At 40.3% G+C, this 20,512-nt stretch overlaps 1 protein-coding gene across 7 annotated transcripts in view; it reads left to right on the forward strand.

Moving 5' to 3' along the window:
- The window catches only part of THADA (THADA armadillo repeat containing), a 349,614-nt gene that overhangs the window by 224,881 nt on the left and 104,221 nt on the right, over window positions 1–20,512 (forward strand). For all 7 annotated transcript variants that reach the window (XM_030921220.1, XM_030921218.1, XM_030921223.1 and 4 more), the window contains one exon: window positions 18,276–18,391. In XM_030921220.1, coding sequence (XP_030777080.1) covers window positions 18,276–18,391 — 116 coding nt within the window. The remainder of the gene's footprint in view (window positions 1–18,275; window positions 18,392–20,512) is intronic.

The following is a 20,512-nucleotide window of genomic DNA, read 5'->3' on the forward strand; positions in this document are numbered from 1 at the left end:
CATTTGAAATATTTTATATTAATAGCATATTTTTACCATACCTTTTCTCTGTTTACACAAATACTTACCATTGTGTTACAGTTGTCTACAGTAAAAAGGAAAAAGCTTATAAAATAAGGATATAAAGAAATTATTTTTTATAGCTATGCAAGTGTTTGCATTTTAAGCTGTGTTATTACAAAACAGTTTTTAAAAATTTAAAGTTGATAAAGTAAAAATGTTACAGCAAACTAAGGTTTTGCAGTACAGTAATGTGATGAAATCACCTCACAACACATTTCTCAGAATGTATGCCCGTCATTAAATAATATGTGACTGTTATATTGCCTTTTCTTATAAATCAAAAATTATGGAATTTTAAACACATACATACATAATTCATAGCCTTTGAAGTAGGACTGCAAATGTAAGATCATAATGCTTCATTATATAAACATCCAGATATCTATTTTGTGAGACTAATACACACAGGAAAAACACTTTGCTTCCTTTGAATAAGGTAAAAGCAAACTGGCCAGATTTACCCAGGAAATGACCTACGTCGGGAGCTAAAGTATTTGTTCAAGTGTTACCTGATTTGGATCATTTGGGAAATACTAAAGAAAATAAGAATGTGCTTTCTTAGCGTATTTTAAAGAGTTTTCCTCTCTCAGAGCAGTCCAAAGGGGCTAGAAATTATACCTCTGGATATGTGAATTTATGGAACAGTCTCAGTTGGAAAGAATATCAAGAATAAACCTCTTGAGGGTCATAACTAATAGAGTTAATACCTTGAAGGGTCAGCAGATTATTTTTTTCTAAGATACTGAGTGGTACAACTTATTCTTAGATGTACATCACAAATGCAGAAAATTTAACGTATGATAAAAATGGCAACCTTGATAACAAATACTGTATTTCTTAAAGCACCTGAGGGATAATCATTATTTATCCTTGCCATATATTTGTCATTGTGATGGGCTGTAGTAAGATGATTCATCAGAAAGCACAGATTCTGGGACAATCATCACAGACCACTAAGAAAAATGCTGCTGAGAAGCAACACTGCCAAAGGCAGAAGTCCAGTGGTCTAAGAGTGACTAATTTTTTAAAGAGAAATTACAAAGCACTTTGTATATCAGTTATCTTTTAGACTTCATGGCAACCTCATGAGATGTGAGAGGAGTTGTATTATTAGCTTTATTTTATAGATGAGGAACTTAGGGCTCAAAGAGATTAAATAATTTTCTAAGGCTATCAGCTACGTCTTGACTACAAAGCCTGTAATATGATAGTAGGCCAGGGTTTCTCAGCCTTAGCACAACTGACATTTTGGGCTGGATTCTTGGTTTTAAGAAGTAGTCCTGTGCCTTGTAGGATGTTTAGCAGCATCCCTGGCCTCTGTCTACTGGTAGCACTCCCTTTCAGTTGTGGTAGATGCTGGTAGTACCCCCTTTCAGTTGTGACAACTAAAAATGTTCTAGATACTGTCAGGTGTCTCCTGGGGATGAACTCATTCCACATGTAGAACTCCTAGCCTGAGGACTAAAGTATCAGTCTAGTATCAGTATGAGTCTAGTGGGCACCAAGAGAAATATCCTATTGTCCCATTGTCCTCAGTCCCAATAATTGACTGAAAGGGCTTGTTTATATGGAAAATCCGTAACAACTTCTCTCTGAACTTTCCCAAACAATCCTCATAGCCTTCTAGCAACATAGTGAAAGGGAACGTCCAAAATGGTTTATGGACAGATGAGTGGGTGACTGGTTGCTTAGAGAGAGTAATTGTTTCATTCAGCTATTGACTCAACAGATAAACTTAACAGTTCCTGGGAATGGTTTCATAGTGGCATCAGTGTTTGAGCTGAAGTAGGTTTAGAAGGAAGATTATTAGTTTCCTCAAGGTGAGCTTGGGGAAAGATTAATTCATGTAAATAACCTGACATGTCAGTAGGCTAGGACTTAAAAGGCTGGTAGCCCATGACACAAACATATTCCAGTCTTGAGGACTTACAGTCATTGGTCATCTTGCTTTGCATGCCAAACTATTTGTAAGCAGTCTTGCTGTTTACTTTCACTGTTGAGTTAACTATTGCCTTACAAGTACTGTTTATCTCAGCCCACATGGTAATTGCCTTAAATTTAAAATCAAATCAACAAACGTTTGCACTCCAGCTCTGTAGGAGATAAAACGACATGGTTTACATAAAAAGATAAATAGCAATTAAGATAACATATCCTAGGTGCCAAATGAGTGGTTCAGATAAGTGCTATGGCATGAGAGGATGGAACGATTGCCGTGACCTGGAATTGTCAGGGAGGACTTTGCAAAGGGAATTGGTAAGCTGAGCCTAAATGGATGAGTAGCAATAATATGAAATCTTTGTAATAGACTGAGAATTGAACTTTGATTAATTTGCCCAGCACACCGTGTTAGAAGGTACCTTTTAGGTTGATTATTTTAATACCACCTACATCTCATTATCTTGAAATATATCTAATAATAGAAAAAAAAATGCCTGTTAGAGCTGGGGACAGTAGCATATGCCTGTAGTCCCAACTACTTGGGAAGCTGAGAAAGGAGGATCCCTTGAGCCTAGGAGTTTGAGTCCAGCCTGGGCAACAAAGGGAGATGCCATCTGTTAAAAAGAAAAAAAAAACATCCAGTTAGCAGCTTATCCATGACGATTGTCCAGAGTTTATTGTCAGATCAACCCAGAAAATGCCTAAGAGTAAAAGGGTTTTTTGTTTGTTGGTTGGTTTTTGGTATTTGAGACTCGCTCTGTCACATAGGCTGGACTGCAGTGGCGTAATCTCGGCTTACTGCAACCTCCACCTCCCAGGTTCAAGCAATTCTTCTTCCTCAGCCTCTCAGATAGCTGGGATTACAGGCGCCCGCCACCACGCCTGGCTAATTTTTGTATTTTTAGTAGAGACGGAGTTTCGCCATGTTGACCAGGCTGGTCTCGAACTCCTGACCTCAAATGATCCACCTACCTTAGCCTCCCAAAGTCCTGACATTACAGGTGTGAGCCACTGCACCAAGCCATAAAAAGGTTTTTTGATGACTCTCAGGGATCCAAAGAGGCTCATAAGGACTGATATCACGGGCCCCTTGGCTCAGTTAGATCTCACAGAATCACCATTCTCTGAACAAAGGTGCCATCTTAGGAAACAGGGCTTAAGATTTGGAGAGGCCTTACTGAATCCTTTCTCTATGATTTTGGATATTACACATAATTGCAGGATTTTGGGAGGCATAGTTATCAATAAGGGCTACAGAGGCTTTTGCTTAAGACACTGCGTGGTTTATTCCACAAACCCCAGCTGTCTAGTAGACTTTAATAATTATGCATAAAATGGATGCAACAGATGTTCCTGGACCTCACTGCTGGAGGTTTTGAGTGGCAAATGAACAAACAAACTAGATGGAGGGGGAAGGGCAACCACCCAAATCTCCATTCCTAGGGGCTTAGAGGAATCATTTTTTCCCTTCCTCCATGTGAAATTATAAACAGCCACTTTGTAAACAGTTGTCACTTTTTGACTTTTAAAGATTCACAGTCTTCCTTTTGTTTACTTTGATGACCTTTGAAATAAGCTGCAACCAAAAGAGGGAAAAAAAATTCCATCTTTATTTTTCTGAAAGAGGAGTCTGTCTGTTCCCACAGTGCACTGGAAGCCAGCAAACTCCTGAGGCTGGCTCCAGCCCAGGCTCAGGTTTGTGGGGCCTTTAGGTACAGTTAAGTCCAGTTGCCTCAAACCCCTTCACTGGGCAGCTCAGAGTAACGTGCATTACCAGATGCTGGATGCCAAGCAGTTTTCTGTAAGCCAATCTCTTTTTACAAGGCAAATTTTATAGCCACTCTAAAATCTGGAAAATGCAAATTAATATAACTTTACATTTCCTTTGGCCTCGTTTGCTGAAGAGGCAACATTGGAGATACAATTGGGGCTCTTAAGAAGGCTGCCAACTGTCTCCCCCATGAACAGCCTTCTCTGCCCTCAGTGGGTTTCTCCTGTGACCTGCTTTTCCAGCCATACTGGGCACAGAGCTGAAAAGTCAAAGGAGGAGACCAGAGAGGAGGAGCCTTGGGAATGTCAAAGTTTCTTTTCTTTGATTTCTCTCTCAGTGAAAATACCACACAGCCACCTGTCCCAATAATTAGTATGTGAATTTTCTTAAATTGAGTAGGGAGTTAGAGAATATATGACAAAAAAATATATATATTTTAGCTTTTATTGTTTCTGACTCAAAGTAATGTACTTTGTGGTGATAGGACAGTCATGTATCTTGATTTTGGTAGTGGTTATTCAAATTCATACATGGGATAAAATGGCACCCTCCTCCCCCACCAAATGGATGCATGTAGAAAATGGTGACAGCTGAATCAGGTATGCAGTCTGGCTAATAATAATGTACCTATGTCAGTTTTCTGATTCTGATCTAGAACTATGGTTACATAAGGTATCACCATTGGGGGAAGCTGAGTAAAAGGTACACTGACTCTGCTGTCTTTGCAATTTGCTATGAGTCTACAATTTCAAAACTTGAAAAAAATTGAAAAGTAATGCATTTCTACTGTAAAGCTTTCTAAATTACAGAAGTATCCAACATTGAATGTAAAAACCCCATTCCCCCATTGTTAACAACTTGGCATTAATAAAAATGGGATCATAGTATTTTTGTAGCTTCCTTTTTCACTTTACAGTATGACTTGGAGAAATTTCCAGTTGTGTCTATATAAACCTACAACTTCTTTGTAATGGCTGTACAGTTTGGCTGTACATGACAGGATATATGTAGGACTATCCCTTACTCTTTTCAACTGGTCCTGTATTGGTTGTTTCTAAATTTTCCTATTCCATACAACCAGTGCTGCTGAAGATGATCCTTGAACATCTATAGCTTTGCCCATATCTGTTTGTCTGTAAAATAAACTCCTAGAAGTGGGCATTGCAAAATTAAAGAAAGCACATGTCTTCCATTTTGATAGCAAATGCTGGACTTCCAAGTTGTGGCTTTGCCCAACTCCATTGGGTACCATTTGCATAGAATATGTTATGTATACAACATGACTCTGCTGGTTACCCTCCAAAAAGGTTTGACAATTTATACTTCCACCAGTGATGACTGAGAGTGTCTTATTTTCTTGTCCATCTATCAATTGCGTCTTACTCTTTTTAAAAAAAAAAAAAAAATTGTGTGCCAAATACATAGGTTAAAAAAAAACCCCTCATTGTTTTATTACACTTCTTTAAACACTAATGAAATTAAACATTTTCTGATACATTTATTGGCTATTTGTATTTCATCTGTGAATTGTTTGTTTATGTTCTTTGCTAAATATTTGCAGTTCCCAAAGTATGTGGCAAGGCATGGGATATCTTCAATTTTAGGGAGAAGCACAGTGACACTTGCCATCTGTCAGACATTATGTGGAATTACTAGCACAAAGTAATTTATAGTTTTTAACATTAGCTCATACTACATTCCTTTTGATGATGCTGTATCTTTGCAAAGTTGAGCATTTGGTAGTTGCTGTGATAAAAAAGCAAGTGCTCTGAGAAAATCAATGTGGAACAGGAATGAGTGGTGGAGTCCAAGTCTGGGGAAGCCATACAGTATCCAATAGGCACATGCATCCCGTTAGTGAGTAATTGTGGCTTTTTAAGTATGAAAGGAAAATATTTTTTCTTTCAACTTATGTTTATTTTTTCACACAGCCACGAAGTTATTAAGGCATAAATACTTACTGGATTGTTTGGACCTAACTACTTAATAAATGGAACTCCTAGCTATTTCCTTTGGCCTTAGGGTACCCTGAAAAAATTAGTGAGGTACTAAAGATGCTTTGAATTAAGAAAGTTTGAGAATCCCTGCCATATTTCATTCAGTTACTTTCATTTTTGTTATTGATTTGCAAATTTTGTTCCTTAGGGGAATTAGCAGATGTTTTACCCCTAGTTTCCCTTTACTTTTGAATCTTCATATTAGTTTTTGCTATATGAAAGTTTTCAGTTTTTATGTTGACATATTTATACATCTTATTTTCCCCTATTCATGGCTTTTTATTATTTTAAAAAACATTTTTACCGGATGATTATAAAACATGATATAGAACATATTTCATTCCCTTCTAGCATTTTTATAGTTTCTTTTTTACATTTGATTCTTTTCTCCATCTGGAATTTATCTTAGTTTAAGGCTTTAGATAGGAATCCAACTATATCATTTCCCAAAGGACTGGTTGAATGTCTTAATACTATTTATTGAATGAATTAATCTTTTCACTACTGCTTAAATGTACTTTTATAATCCACTTACTTTCCATGTGCAGAATTTCTAATGAGTTTGTTTCTAGGCCTTCTGTTCTGTATTTCTCTTATAGCACTTAACTGTTTTCTGCCTTAAATTTCAGTATGTACATCTAAGTTTCTGCACTACATCATAAGCTCTTCCTATATTGGTTATTTTTGTGTCCTATACACTAAGCTATTTTATCTTTCCCTTCTTCCCTCCCTCACTAAATCTTTTTCACATTTTTATATTATAGAAATTTTTAGATACACACAAATAATATAATGGATCCCCATGTATCCATCACTCAGCTTCAAACAGTTATCAATCAATGACTAATTTTGTTTCATCTATGCCACTATCAGTTCCTCTTCTCCTGTATTGCCTTAAAATTAACTGTGTCTGCAATGGGGAAGGGATAGTTTTTTCAGTAAATGGTGCTGGGAAAACTGGATTTCCACATGCAAAACAATGACATTGGACCCTTATACCATACACGAAAGTCAACTCAAAATAGATAAAAGATATCAGCGTAAGACCTAAGACATAAAACTCTAAGAATAAACACAGGGGAAACCTTGACATCGGCCTTGGCAATGATTTCTTGACTGTCACACCAGAAGGTCGGGCTACAAAAGCAAATATGGATAAAAGGACGATATCAAACTAAAAAGCTTCTGCAAGCAAAGGAAACAATAAACAAGATGAAAAGGCAGCCTATAATTATCTTACCTCAGTTAAAATGATTTTTAACCAAGAGACAGGCAATAATGAATGCTGGCAAAGATACGGAGAAAGGGGAACCTTTGTACACTGTTGGTGGGAATGTAAATTAGTACAATCACTGTGGAGAACAGTTTGGAGGTTCCTCAAAAAGCAAAACTAGAATACCATATGATCCAGCAATCCCACTATTAGGTTTGTACTCAAAAGAAAGGAAATCAGTATATCAAAGAGATGTCTGCACTGTCTTGTTTATTACAGCACTGTTCATAATAGCCAAGATTTAGAATCAACCCAAGGCCTAAGTGTCCATCAGCAGATGAATGGTGTATTAGTTTGTTCTCATGCTGCTAATAAAGACATACCCGTGACTGGGTAATTTTAAAGGAAAGAGGTTTAATTGACTCACAGTTCAGCATGGCTGAGGAGACCTCAGGAAACTTAACATTCATGGCGGAAGAGGAAGCAAACGCGTCCTTCTTTACCCACGGTAGCAGCAAGGAGAAGTGCCGAGCAAAAGGGGAAAAAAACCCTTGTAAAGCCATCAGATCTCATGAGAACTCATTCTCTATCATGAGAACAGCATGAGGATAACCACCCCCATGATCCAATTACCTCCCTCTGGGTCCCTCCCTCAATACATGGGTTTATGGGAACTACAAGTTGAGATTTGGGTAGGGACACAACCAAACTATATCAAATGGTAAAGAAAACATAGTGCATATACACAGTGCAGTACTGTTCGGCCATAAAAAAGAATGAGATCCTGTCATTTGCAAAAATATAGGTAGAACTAGAGGTTCCATGCTAAGTGAAATAAACCAGGCACAGAAAGACAAATTTCACGTTTTCACTATTTGTAGGAGGCAAAAATTAAAACAATTGAACTCATGGAGAGAGAGAGTAAAATGATGTTTACCAGAGGCTGGGGAGGAAAGGAATGGGGCATAGTTAATGGGTACAAAAATACAGTTAGATAGAATGAATAATATCTAGTATTTGATAACACAATAGGATAACTACAGTCAACAATAATTTATTGTACATTTAAAAATAAAAGAATATAATTGGAATGTTTGTAACACAAAGAAATGATAAATGTAACGTTAGTACACATCGTATGCCTGTATCAAAATATCTTATGTACCCTTTAAATGTATACACCTACCATATACCCATAAAAAATTAAAAAATAAAATGTGGCCAGGCGTGGTGGCTCATGCCTGTAATCCTAGCACTTTAAGAGGCCGAGGCTGATGGATCACTTGAGGTCAGGAGTTCAAGACCAGCCTGGTCAACATGACAAAACCCCATCTCTACTAAAAATATAAAAATTGGCCGGGCTCACTCACGCCTGTAATCCCAGCACTTTGGGAGGCCGAGGTGGGCAGATCACAAGGTCAGGAGATTGAGACCAGCCTGGCTAATACGGTGAAACCCCATCTGTACTAAAAATACAAAAAATTAGCCAGGCATGGTGGCAGGCGCCTGTAGTCCCAGCTACACAGGAGGCTGAGGCAGAATGGCATGAACCTGGGAGGCGGAGCTTGCAGTCAGCCAAGAATGCACCACTGCACTTCAACCTGGGAGACAGAGCAAGACTCCCGTCTCAAAAAAAAAAAAAAAAAATTAGCCAGGCTTGGTGGCCCATGCCTATAGTCCCAGCTACTTGGGAGGCTGAGGCAGGAGAATCGCTTGAACCTGGGAGGCAGAGGTTGCAGTGAGCCAAGATTGTGCCACCACACTCCAGCATGGGCGACAGACCAAGACTCCATCTCAATAAATAAATAAACAAATAAATAAAATGTGAAAAAAGGCAACCTACAGATTGGGGAAAAGTATTTGCAAGCCATATATCAGATAAGGGGTTATTATCTAAGATTTATGAGTAATTCATAAACTCATTTGCAAGAAAATATATAACCCAATTTAAAAATGGGCAACGAACTTGAATGCCTGTCTCTTTTATATCTCAAAAAAGATGACATGAAAATGGCCAACAGGTATATAAAATAGTGCTCAACATCACTAATCATTTTATTTGCATTCAAGTGAAATCAAAACCATTATGTGATGCCACCTCACTCCTCTTAGGATAGCTGTTATCCAAAAACAAGAGATAAGTGTTGGTAAGGGTGTGCAGAAAAGGGAACTGTTGTACCCTGTTAGTGGGCATGCAGATTGATGCCTCCATAATGGAAAACAGTATGAAGATTCCTAAAGAAATTACGAATAGAACCACCATAAGACCCAGCAATCCTTCTTCTGGGTATATATCCAGAGGAAGTGAAATAACCTGGGTATCCATAAATGGATGAATGAATAAGGAAACTGAGAGAGATAGATTATGTGCAGTGGAATATTATTCAGCCTTTAAAAAGGAGGAGATCTTGCCATTTGATACACCATGAATGGACCAGGAAGACACTTTGCTGAGAGAAACAAGCCAGACACAGAAAAGTATTGCATGATCTTAATTATATGTGGAATCTTTAACAAAATAATAAAAGTCAAATATATAGAACTGGAGAATAAACTAATGGTTAGTGGTTACCAGGGTTGGAGTAGGTCAGATGTAGCTCAAAGGATACAAAGTAGCAATTACATAGGATGAACAAGTTGAAAGATCTAACTACAGTATTAGGACTATAGTTAATAACCCACTCTTGCCCTGGAAAGTGGTGGTAGGGATGCTGGTTACTGTGTGAAGTGATGAGTATGCTAATCTGTTTCACTATAGTCAGTCTCTCTCTCTCTCTCTCTCTCTCTCCCCCTCTCCCCCCTCCTTTCCCCCTCTCTCTCTCCCTCTCCCTCCCCCCTCCTCACTCCCTCTCCCTCTCTTCTCATAACATGTTCTATACCTTAAATATACACAATAAAATATTATTTTAAAAAAGTAACTTTGTCTTGACTGAACAAATTATCTGTATTATTATTTTATTTTATTTTATTTTATTTTATTTTTTGAGACAGAGTCTTACTCTGTCACCCAGGTTGGAATGCAGTGGCGCGACCGCTGCTCACCACAACCTCCACCTCCCAGATTCAAGTGATTCTCCTGCCTCAGTCTCCCAAGTAGCTGGGATTACAGGCACGAGTCACCACGCCTGGCTAATTTTTGTATTTTTAGTAGAGATGAGGTTTCACCATGTTGGCCAAGCTGGTCTCAAACTCCTGACCTCAGATGATCCGCCTGCCTCGGCCTCCCAAAGTGCTGGAATTACAGGCATGAGCCACTGTGCCATGTATTATTTTTCATTAGTAAGTTTTACTACATTAAGAGTTTCTTATTGATCTCGATACTCTCTCAGAAAACTCAGTAGTTGAAGATCCAAATATATAAGCACGATAAATTATCAAATACAATACAGCTCTTCCTAAAAGGATTTCAACAGATTTATTTTACAAATAATTTTATAGCTAGATTTTCAGAAATGTATCTGTGTTCTAAAATTAGGAACTTTTTAGTTAGAGCAGATATTATGTTAGTGTTTAGTTAATTTTAAATTCTTCATATGCAGGCCTTCATTTGTATGTTGGGTTAAAGTTGACTATCTGATGTCACTGTCCAAACCTAGCCCTTAACCAACAGCTTGGGGGCCCTTGTTGGGGACCCTTGACGAGTCTCCCGTGTGAAGGAGCTCGTAGTTACTTTGTAGAATTTAGAACAACAGGTGAGAGATGATCCAAGACAAATGTATACTTTCTCTCTTGTCAGTACTATTTCCCCCAACACCTTGGTGTGACCAGAGTTTACAGAGGTGGCTTTTAGCACCCCAGCTGCTGCTGCAAATGCAGCTTCTGTTCTGCCACCCCTAACAAGACCATGGTAGAATTCTGAATCAATGAATCCTCTGTTTTGAGCCCCTCTCCCGGCCAGATAAAGAGCTCCATACTCTAGAAAAGGATAGTATAGATTGATAACCATGACGACGGGATTAAACAGTTTTTTAAAATCATCAAATTAAAGGAGATGTTGGGGCACTGAAGAGAAAAACAGTGAGTCTTAGGGTGGGAGTGGGGGTAGTTGAGGAAAGCTGTGGAGGGTTTTATGGGGAAGGTGACATTTAAGCTGGGCATTACTTTATGGAATTTCAGTAGGTGGAGTTGGAGAAGGTGGGGAGACAAATGATGGAACGTCCTGGCCAGGAAAGCATTTGTAAGTTGTTAGGAATGGGAAATTGTTCTTTATGGCCACAGAATAGGTTCATAAAGTGGAAGAAATAGGAATTAAATCTAGAAAGGTAGATTGAGCCTTTAGTGCCCAGCACTTTCTTTAGGAAGTTGAAAGTCATTGACGGATTTTGAACTTGAGAGTGATGTCCTCAGAGCTTGGCTTTAGGAATATTTCTTTGCTGGCCATGTGTAAAATAAGTGCTGGAGGCAGAGACTAGGCAGTTAAGTTGTTTTTATCATCTAGATGCAGGGTCTTCTTGCTCCTGAACTAGAATAGTGGGAGTGTTAATAGAAAGGAGGGGATGGATTTGAGGCCCAAAGTGAATTTCCAGTCCCCAACAGGCTTTGTGTTGTTGTACATTGTAGTCCTTAAAGATATTCACGGCCTGTTTCCTATGATTCTCTTCCCAAACCAGAATCAACTAGGAAGTAATTACACTTTGTAATTAGCATCCTTTTCCTGGCAGCAACACACAACACAGTAAGGTGTCATGTTTTGGGAACTTAGCAAGACCATCCTAAGGATGTATTCTTACCCAATAAACAGGTTGAAGTTTAGGCGAGCAACCACATGAAATGCTTCCTGACTGGCCCTCTAGCAGATTGATGGGTTAAGGTGGACAGCACATGCCCACCAAGCCCTTTCTTCTGGGGAATGACTAGGTCGAGGAGTTCAGGTATCCCAAGGTTCTGGCTCTAGCCCAGTTGGGCTGTGAATAAAAAACAACATGTTGAGCTCTGTACAGATGATTAGGTACTTACACCCAATAAGCATGACACCCTGCATTGTGGAAGTCAGAGGCAAGAGGGGTGCTCCTGAGAAGCCTACGGTCTAGTTAGGGTTCCAGTTAATATGCCTGAAATGGAAAACAAATCCTAGGCCACATTGGAATGACTACAAATGACATACTGTATTGTTAGAGATCTTTCTCTCTCTTGCCTTCCCACCCTGTCCTCCACTCACATACAAACACAATCTGCATTTTGAATGATTTTTGCTGTATATGTTTCCCAGCAGTGATGTGATTGGGCTTGTTTCTGTGAATTAGAAAGTTTCGATTCCTCCCTCAGTCATCTCTCTTTTACCCTTTTACCCCCCTTTCAGTCTGACTTACAGCCATAAAATACTTCTGCCTGCCTGCCTGCAGTTCTGTTTGTATGAATTAAGTCGACAGGATAAATATTCACATTCCCAACTACAGGCTGAAACAATGTTTGCCTGTTCTGCCCAGTGAGTCAAGAAAAAAAGGGGGCCTGACATCACCCTATACTGTACATTCCCGGCATAGATCATTTATTTAGGTCCCTGAAAAAATACAGATGTTTTACCAGTTGAAATAAAATCCTGTGTAAACAGTAAGCTTGGAAAAATGTGGCACTGGCTTAGCTTTGGGGGTTGGAGCAATGCAGGGAGAAAACTAGGCAAAATGGCAGATACAGAAATTTTATACTTGGCTGAAGGTGATAGGGTCAAAAATATTCACCTGTAGTCTGCATGCAGCAAGGGAAAAACATAGAATTTGCTTTAAAGAAACCACAGTTGCAAAAGTAGACAGGTTTTTTGATCTTCAGAATTTGAGGTTTTTAATAATTATGATACGTTTACCCCATTTATATCTGACCTTTGAAATGAGCATCTCTTTTCTTATTGAAGTTGTCTTTTTTCATAGCCTGTCTAACCTTGTCCTGTTATTGCTGGATTCTGCTGGTTTCTGGAGCTCAGCTGCTGTTGATTTTATAAGGGGGAAAATTGCCTGGAAGCCATGCTTGGTGAAGAGGAAAACCCATCTCAGCGTTGCATTCCCAAACAACCATATATCATCTTGATCTTGTCTAACACAAGTTGCTATTTTAGTCCAGCAGCATAAACTAGACATATTTTACTGGTGCAGTGCAAGTTTTTTCAGGGAACTGCCTCATGACTCTTTTTAGGCCCATGGCATTTATTCAAAGAGCATTTCAAAGCTGCCAAAATGGACCCCATGCTTTGCACAGATGCTTGGGGCTCCCCTGAGTCTCTCTGTGTTTAGAGTGGAGGGGTGGGGGACAGAGGGTAACTGCTTCCAGGTTCTCCAGACTTCTCAGTTCCCCTCAAACTTTCATTAAGGCTTGCATCTCAGGGACAAGAAATCAGCCTACTCACTGACACCCTCCTGCAATGTGTTCCCTGCTTCTCCCAGCTGCTTCCATGATCACCCCTCAGGGCAGGGCTGACAGTCCCATCTCTTGGCAACTCCATGCCTGTGATAGTCATGGGTGATGCTGTTGGCTTGTACTTGTTTGTTTCATAATGTGCTTTCAGTCTTTTTCTGATGGGGTCATAACTATCTTAAGGCAACAAAGCTTTCTCCTGTTTCTTTTGCTGATGACCTCTGTGTCCACCTCTCACCCTTCTCAAAGAGACCTATTACAGCTAGGGTAAGCATCTGTCCTCTGTTTTTCCCAGTGTGATTATTAATAGAGCTCCCTTTTGTCCCTGAAGAATTCTTTTTTGCGAGATAAATTACCCTAAGTAAAGCAGTCATCACACGGATATTCCCAACCAAACTCATTAATTCCGCTCCCTCATTCCCAAGTCTGCTGTAGATTCTCTTATGATCTCCATCTTGAAAGATGCCCCTTGTTCACCAGCTGCCCAAGTTAAGAGGCTCTTTCCTGTGGCTTAACTCCATGTCTAAAGCAGTTGCCAAGCCCTGCCTCTGAGCCCGCAGAAGCTCTCTCAAATGTATCCTTTCCTCTCCTTCCACTGCTGCTGTGGTTTAGATTGGGGTGGGGTGGAGATGTCACAGAATCAGAATCCTACCTGTGCCAGGCGGGTAAGTGAACCAAAGGGGGATGAGTATAAACACAGGGGCTCTCTGCCCATTCTTTGTTTTCAAACTTTTAATAGAGATTTGAGTTCAGTAAGTGTTTTTTTTCTTGATTCTCCAAAAGTTTAAAACAAAAAAAAAAGCCTAAGAGCTTTGATAAATGTCATTGATCCTCCGCCTTAGTGACTAGAGTGGCAGGCAGTAGTAATAGTGGTAACAGTGGTAGACTAGAGAGTACAGTTCTCATCTCCAAGGCCAGGTCCTACTGCCCAGCTCCAGCCAGATGACTGTTAGCCCTGCAGGAAAGTGAGCTGCTATAGCCAGATCTAATTTTTCAAAATGGAAATCAGGATGACTTTAATGTGAAATCTCCCAATTCGTAAGGGTTGATTTAAAAGTACTGCGTGGGCTAAACAAAACATCTGCAGCCACTTTTGGCCCACAGGCTATTGGTTTTGAGCTGCTGGTTTCAACCCTCACCTCCTCTTGTCTAGACTACTGCAGTAGTCTTGGGCATTCCACCCCTTCTGCTGTGACCTCCACACTGCCCCTGGCTTTCCTCTCCAAATTACAGATCTCATTACCCAAGAGCATTCTCTGAAGAAATCTTTGCCATCCGCAGAATAAAGTACACATTCCTTAATGTTGCCTTTAAGGTCTTTCTCTAACCAGACCCGACTCCTTTCTCCAGCTGTGTCTCCCACCACCCTGTGCACACCCCGGCTGTGCTCTGCTCACACAGGACCACTTGCTGTCCCCTGAATAGTACCAATATTTTAAAAAATTAATTGACTAATTTTTAGAACCGTTAGATTTACGGAAAAATTGAACTGGTAATACAGAAGGTTTCTCCTCCCCACCTGCTTCCCCCAATTTTCTCCTACTATGAATATCTTGTATTTGTGTGGTACATTTGTTACAATTAATGAAGCAGTATTTACACATTATTATTAACTAAAGTCCATAGTTTAAGGTTCACTCTTTTGTTGGCGTTACCAATATTTTAATACCCTTAAAATGTGTTTTAATTGTTTTCACTGCTTGCATACCCTTCCCTCGATTCTGGCAAGACTGTTTTCAAGGCCACATATGCATATCACTCTTTCTGCAAAGTCTTCTCTGACTGTTTATTTTTGGAATGGGGCTGCAAGGGAGGGAGCAGACAGAACACGGAAAAGAATCAATGTTGTTATCACATCCCTAGTGCATCCTAGTAGTATATATTCTCTTCTAAATCTCTCTACAGTCCTACAAGTTAGATATTATTATAGGCCATTTACCATGGAGAAACAGAGGTTAAGTTGCCCAAAGCCCCAAAACTGATAATTGGTTTACACCTGTCTCTGCTCGGCTCCAGAATCCGTGCTCTTCGACTTTTCTATGAGGCCAGATTCTTAGTGCTAATCTAGCCTTCTTGCCTCCACCATCAGATGAGGCATCCACTGGGATGAGGAGCACAGCGTGATTCAGCTCTCTGTTCCACTCCAGACACGGAAGTCGGCACCTGCGATAGCTCACCAGACCCAAGGGAATGTGTCCTAAAGGAGTGAATATAGGAGGAAGCACCAAATACTGACATCGTTTTTATTTGGCAAATGCTTGTTGAATTCCTACAGTGCATCCAGACTTATTGGAGGGGGAGGTCAAGCATAAAAAGGAAAGTGATGACGATGCTGCCATGCAGGTTGTAAATTATGACCAGGCAGAGTCAGGAAAGCTAATGATTTTTCATGTCTCTATGACTAGAATGTAAGCTACGGGAAAGCAAGGAACTATCAGGTCTCTGCTGCAGCCCCTAGGCAGTGCCTGGTAATAAGAGTTGTTTAATAAATACTTGTTGACAGTGTTTGGATTCAATTGCCAATTTATGACACCTAAAATGACACTGAACTTCTGAGTTCTCATGTGTGTTCAGTTAATCATCCTCCTTGGATCTGGTAGCTTTGATTTCTCTGTGCTTGGTTCAGTACAGGCCTGGGCCTGACTACTTTCTTAGCCTCAGAATTCTTTGGGACCAGAACTTTAGGAAAGTGGGGAAGAAAGAGTTGCCTTGCTCTTGCCATCCTTTAAGAGCTGATGGACAAACTGCCCGTATTGGGAGCTGCCTGGAGCTCCTCAGTCTGACCTTGATCAAATCCTAGTTTCAGAGGGCCTGGCCTTGTACCTGGACCTCATGCCAAAGGATGGTCTCATTTTTCTTGAACCCAACACACTAAATGTCTTATGAGGGTAGTTGTGTATTCAAATTTTTAAATTAATTTTCTTAAAGAAAAATATCTCAAAAACATTAACCTGTTTCATACATTTGCTTATAAAACTTTCTTTCCTTTCTTCTTCCCCTGTCTTCTCTTCTCTGTCTCCTTCCCTGCCCCATGTTTTCCTTGACTGCTCTGACCCTGGCCCTTCCACATGCTTATTTCCACCACAGTTCTTTTCAGCATACCTGTCTCTCCATTTGTCCTGTGTAAATAGATCGCTCTCCATTCCTGGTGAATAACCAGGATCACAATTGTCTGGTTTGTATCCAGAGTGACAGAATTGTAGGCTGATTTTCATAAACCAGAGCTACCAAGCGTTTCAAAAACAGTTACCGTTTTTGCCAAGTAAGGTGAGCAAATACAGGACTAAGTTTAAACATCACCAGGAGTTATTTTTGAAGTAATTGCTTCTAAATGAGAAGCATTTGAAAATCTCACAGGTTTCTTTACAAGTAAATTCCGAAGTCATGTATTTTGCTGGTGTCTGCTGATTAATTGCAATCCTGTGACACCGTGAAAAGCCCTGGTGGTTGGTTTTGTGCAGCTGTAGAGAAAAGTAAAGCAAAGCCCAGTGACTTTGCCAGCTCTTTCAGGACAGTGGGGATTCAGGCTGAGGGAGGTATTTTTTCCCTCTGGCAGTCACCACATAAGAACAGAAGCTCCAGCCAGACCCATTGCTCCAGACTCCACGACGGGCGGTTTGGATCCCTGCGGGGGTGTGGTGAAGGCACGACATATGATCTGTTGCTTCTGAAATAACAGATCCATTATTAGAGAAAGCATTTTCAGTCTCCACATTGGGACTTGTGTTCTCTCTCCTGTACAGTTACTTCTGTTCAGAAGAAATTTATTTTGATTCTCTAAACAGAAGGTACTTGGCATGTATTTGTTGTTGGTGATTGCAGACGTCTGACCCAGTAAAACCTGCCAGCTTAACCCCTTTAGGGTCTGATGACTCTGGATTGATTTTATCTGGCCTTTTCTGTTTCTCATTACCCCCTTCCATATCTAACTCTCAATTGTTTCACTATTGTTAGCCCCTTGTTGATAGGAGAGAATGAGAGGAAAACGTTGAATCTGGTTATACAGAAAGAATCATTCACAGCTCTAGAGAAGGGTATAATAGGGAAAGAAAACAGATGTTATTAAAGTAGACTTTCAGAGTTCTTAGTGTGTTTAGCTGTGCTTACTTTGCTGTACCCACCTCTTCCTCTTGATTTAGATAAGGAGGCTGGAGACTGAAGGATTTCTCGTGACATGCATTTTTCTCCTTGGCACTAGCCAAGGTCAAAAGATCTCATGTATGCCCTTGTCCTTATTCTTTGTCTGCTATAGATTTGTACTCCTCACAGAGGCCTTGCGGATGTCCAGTACATGCTGAATCCAGTACATGCATACATGCATACGTGCATACACATGATTATCCTTGTATAATTGGGGCATGTCTGCATTGCTGCATTCACTCCTGACGTCGAAGAGAAGATCTGCTAAAAAAAAAAAAAAACCTAAATAGTTACAAACCTCACTGGCCAGTATTTGCTAAGGCAAGAATTAGTTTGGCCTACTTCTTTAGCCAAGACTGTTCTAATGAACCCAGACATGTAAACCAGTTTAGACTCTCAAACAATTTATCTTTCTTTAAATTTAAGACTTTGACTTTAAAAGGCACATTTTGTTTTCCTGTGAGACAGCTAACATAGAGATGTTTGCATTGCTCTGCTGAAATCAATGTGTAGGTTGTTTGTAACTAATCAGCTCTTGTCGCTGATGATTGTGGGGCCACAGTCATCGGTTTTGGGGATTGTGTGAGAAACCCATAGCACGGGTATGGATTAAGGACTTGGGTTTCTCACCACTGCTACATCCTCCAAAACCAACATGCTTTTCTGCAAAGAGACTAGAGCTGCATTCTGCAGGTGTCTGTTTTCTTTGAGGGGAATATTTTAAGGAAACGTAAAAGGGAGGAACTGAGCATTTAGGAAAAATGTACTTTCATAGCAGGAATTTTTTTTTTCTTTTTTGGTTTAGGTTTTTCATCTGTTGCAAGCCTACTCAGACTCCAAACACAGAACGAATTCAGACTTCCAGCACGAGCTGACTGACATCACTGTTTGTACCAAAGCCAAACTCTGGCTGGCCAAGAGGTATGTTAAAATCCCACACGAGCAAGGAGTTATCAGGGGTTAGGAATACATTTGAGAATTGCCGTTTCTAGTTGTGGGGAGTTTTAAAAGTCATTGGCATGAGTTTTCTAAACTTACTGGAGTATTTATCCTTTTAGAACTTCGGGTTGTGGTAAAGAAAGAAAAATATTTTCTTGACAATTTTTCTAAAACTGCTAAGTGACTGAGGGGCATGTAACATGGCTTTTTATCTGCCCACCAATCAGCTTGTTTTTATTGAAACCTGCTATGTGCCCAGTCCTGTGTTAGATATTATAACAATGAAAGGCAGTAATTGACTAAATCATGTAGTACAAACTCCTAGGTGCCATGGCAGCTCAGAGATTAGAGATTGCTGTAGACTTGAGCAGGCACTGAGGGACAGATAGGGTGTGAATAGCAAGAGGGGATGGAAGTTGCCATTCTTAGGTGGGAAGTAGGGTAGCTTGAATAAGCAAGGCAAAAAAGAGTAGAAACATATTTTTTCATCCTTGCCATTGTTAGTTTATCCTGGAACTTAGAACATTTATTGTGTGAAAGATGAAGGAGTAAAAAGAATTTCTCATTTAATATACAGGGAATACTCTCTGTAACGCCGTGTTCAAAATCTGTGTTGCAGGACTCTGGTGGTGGTAGGATAGTGTTAGCTGCAAAGGCTCCTGTAGGTCCTCTCTAAGTTCCACCAGAGTAGCTCCAGAAGGGGCGCATGTGTTAGTGTTACCACCTTTCCTGCCATAGTGCACGCATTTGATTAAGAGTCAGTATATTGGCCAGGTGTAGTGGTTCATGTCTGTAATCCCAGCGCTTTGGGAGGCTGAGGCAGGAGGATTGCTTGAGCCCAGGAATTCAAGAACAGCCTAGGTAACATAACAAGACCCCATCTCTACAAAACAACAACAACAAAAATTAGCCAGGTATGGTGGTGCATGCCTGTAGTCCCAACTACTTGGAAGGCTAAGGCAGGAGGATGGTTTGGGCCCAGGAGTTTAAGGCTCTAGTGAGCTATGATTGCACCACTGCACTCGAGCCTAGGTGACAGAGCGAGACCTTGTTTCAAAAATAAATAAATTTCTGATGCTTAGAGTTTGAGAAACAAACAAGTTAAAAATATATATAGATATATGTATTGGTTGTCTTAGGTAGAAGCCTCTCTTTTTTATTTTTCAGAAAGTATGCTTTTGGTTACCTTTGTTGGGCTCTCTACCTTCTATGGCAAGTCAAGTAATGGGCTGTGTGAGGCTCTCAAATCAGTTTAATTCGACAAAGCATTGTTGAGCACAGGCTACCTGCCAGCCTTTGTGTTAGGAGATATAGGGATACAAAAATAGAAAAGAACTAGTCCTGGCTTCAGGGACTTCCAGAAAGTGAGAAAGATGTGTAAATACATAATTTTCCTCTGGTATATTAAGTGTTATAACAAATGTCTGTAGTAGGTACAGCGGTACCCCAGAAGAGGGGTGAGGGAGGGCTGACATCAAACTGGCCATCAAGAGTGAGCCAGAATTTTGCCAACTGACCAACACAGGTAGGGGAATTCCAGGCTTAGGTAATTGCATAGGCAGAGACACAGCAATATGAAATGGCGCTGTAGGCTTGCAGAACCATAAGGAAGTTCGCTCTCTGGAACCTAAAGTGTAAGGTACAAGTGACAGAGAATGGGGCTGAGGAAATATGCCCAGGCCACACAGTGAAAGCTTCTGAAAGAAACCTTTTGGTGAAGGAGCCAGTGGTGGATTTCCCAATGTGTGGATGTGTGTGTCTCAATTATTGTCTCAACATTAATAGCTTTGGACGGGGATATTGATGGATAAATTATCTTGTGTCTGAAATGCCAGTAAAGTTATTGGGAGCCTCTCATTTTTAGTCTGTTAGTCTGTTTTTTCTCCCTTTTTATAGATAGGGTCATGCTCTGTCACTCAGGTTGGAGTGTAGTGGCACTACCACGGCTCACTGTGGCCTTGACCTCCTGGGGGCTCAGGTGATCCTTCTGCCTCAGTCCCCTGAGCAGCTGGAACTACAGGCACACGCCACTATGCCCAGCCAATTTTTGTGGGTTTTTTTTGGTGGAGAGGGAGTTTCAACAGGTTACCCAGGCTGGTCTCG

Source organism: Rhinopithecus roxellana, chromosome 17 (genome assembly GCF_007565055.1).
Source record: "Rhinopithecus roxellana isolate Shanxi Qingling chromosome 17, ASM756505v1, whole genome shotgun sequence".
Lineage (NCBI taxonomy): Eukaryota > Metazoa > Chordata > Mammalia > Primates > Cercopithecidae > Rhinopithecus > Rhinopithecus roxellana.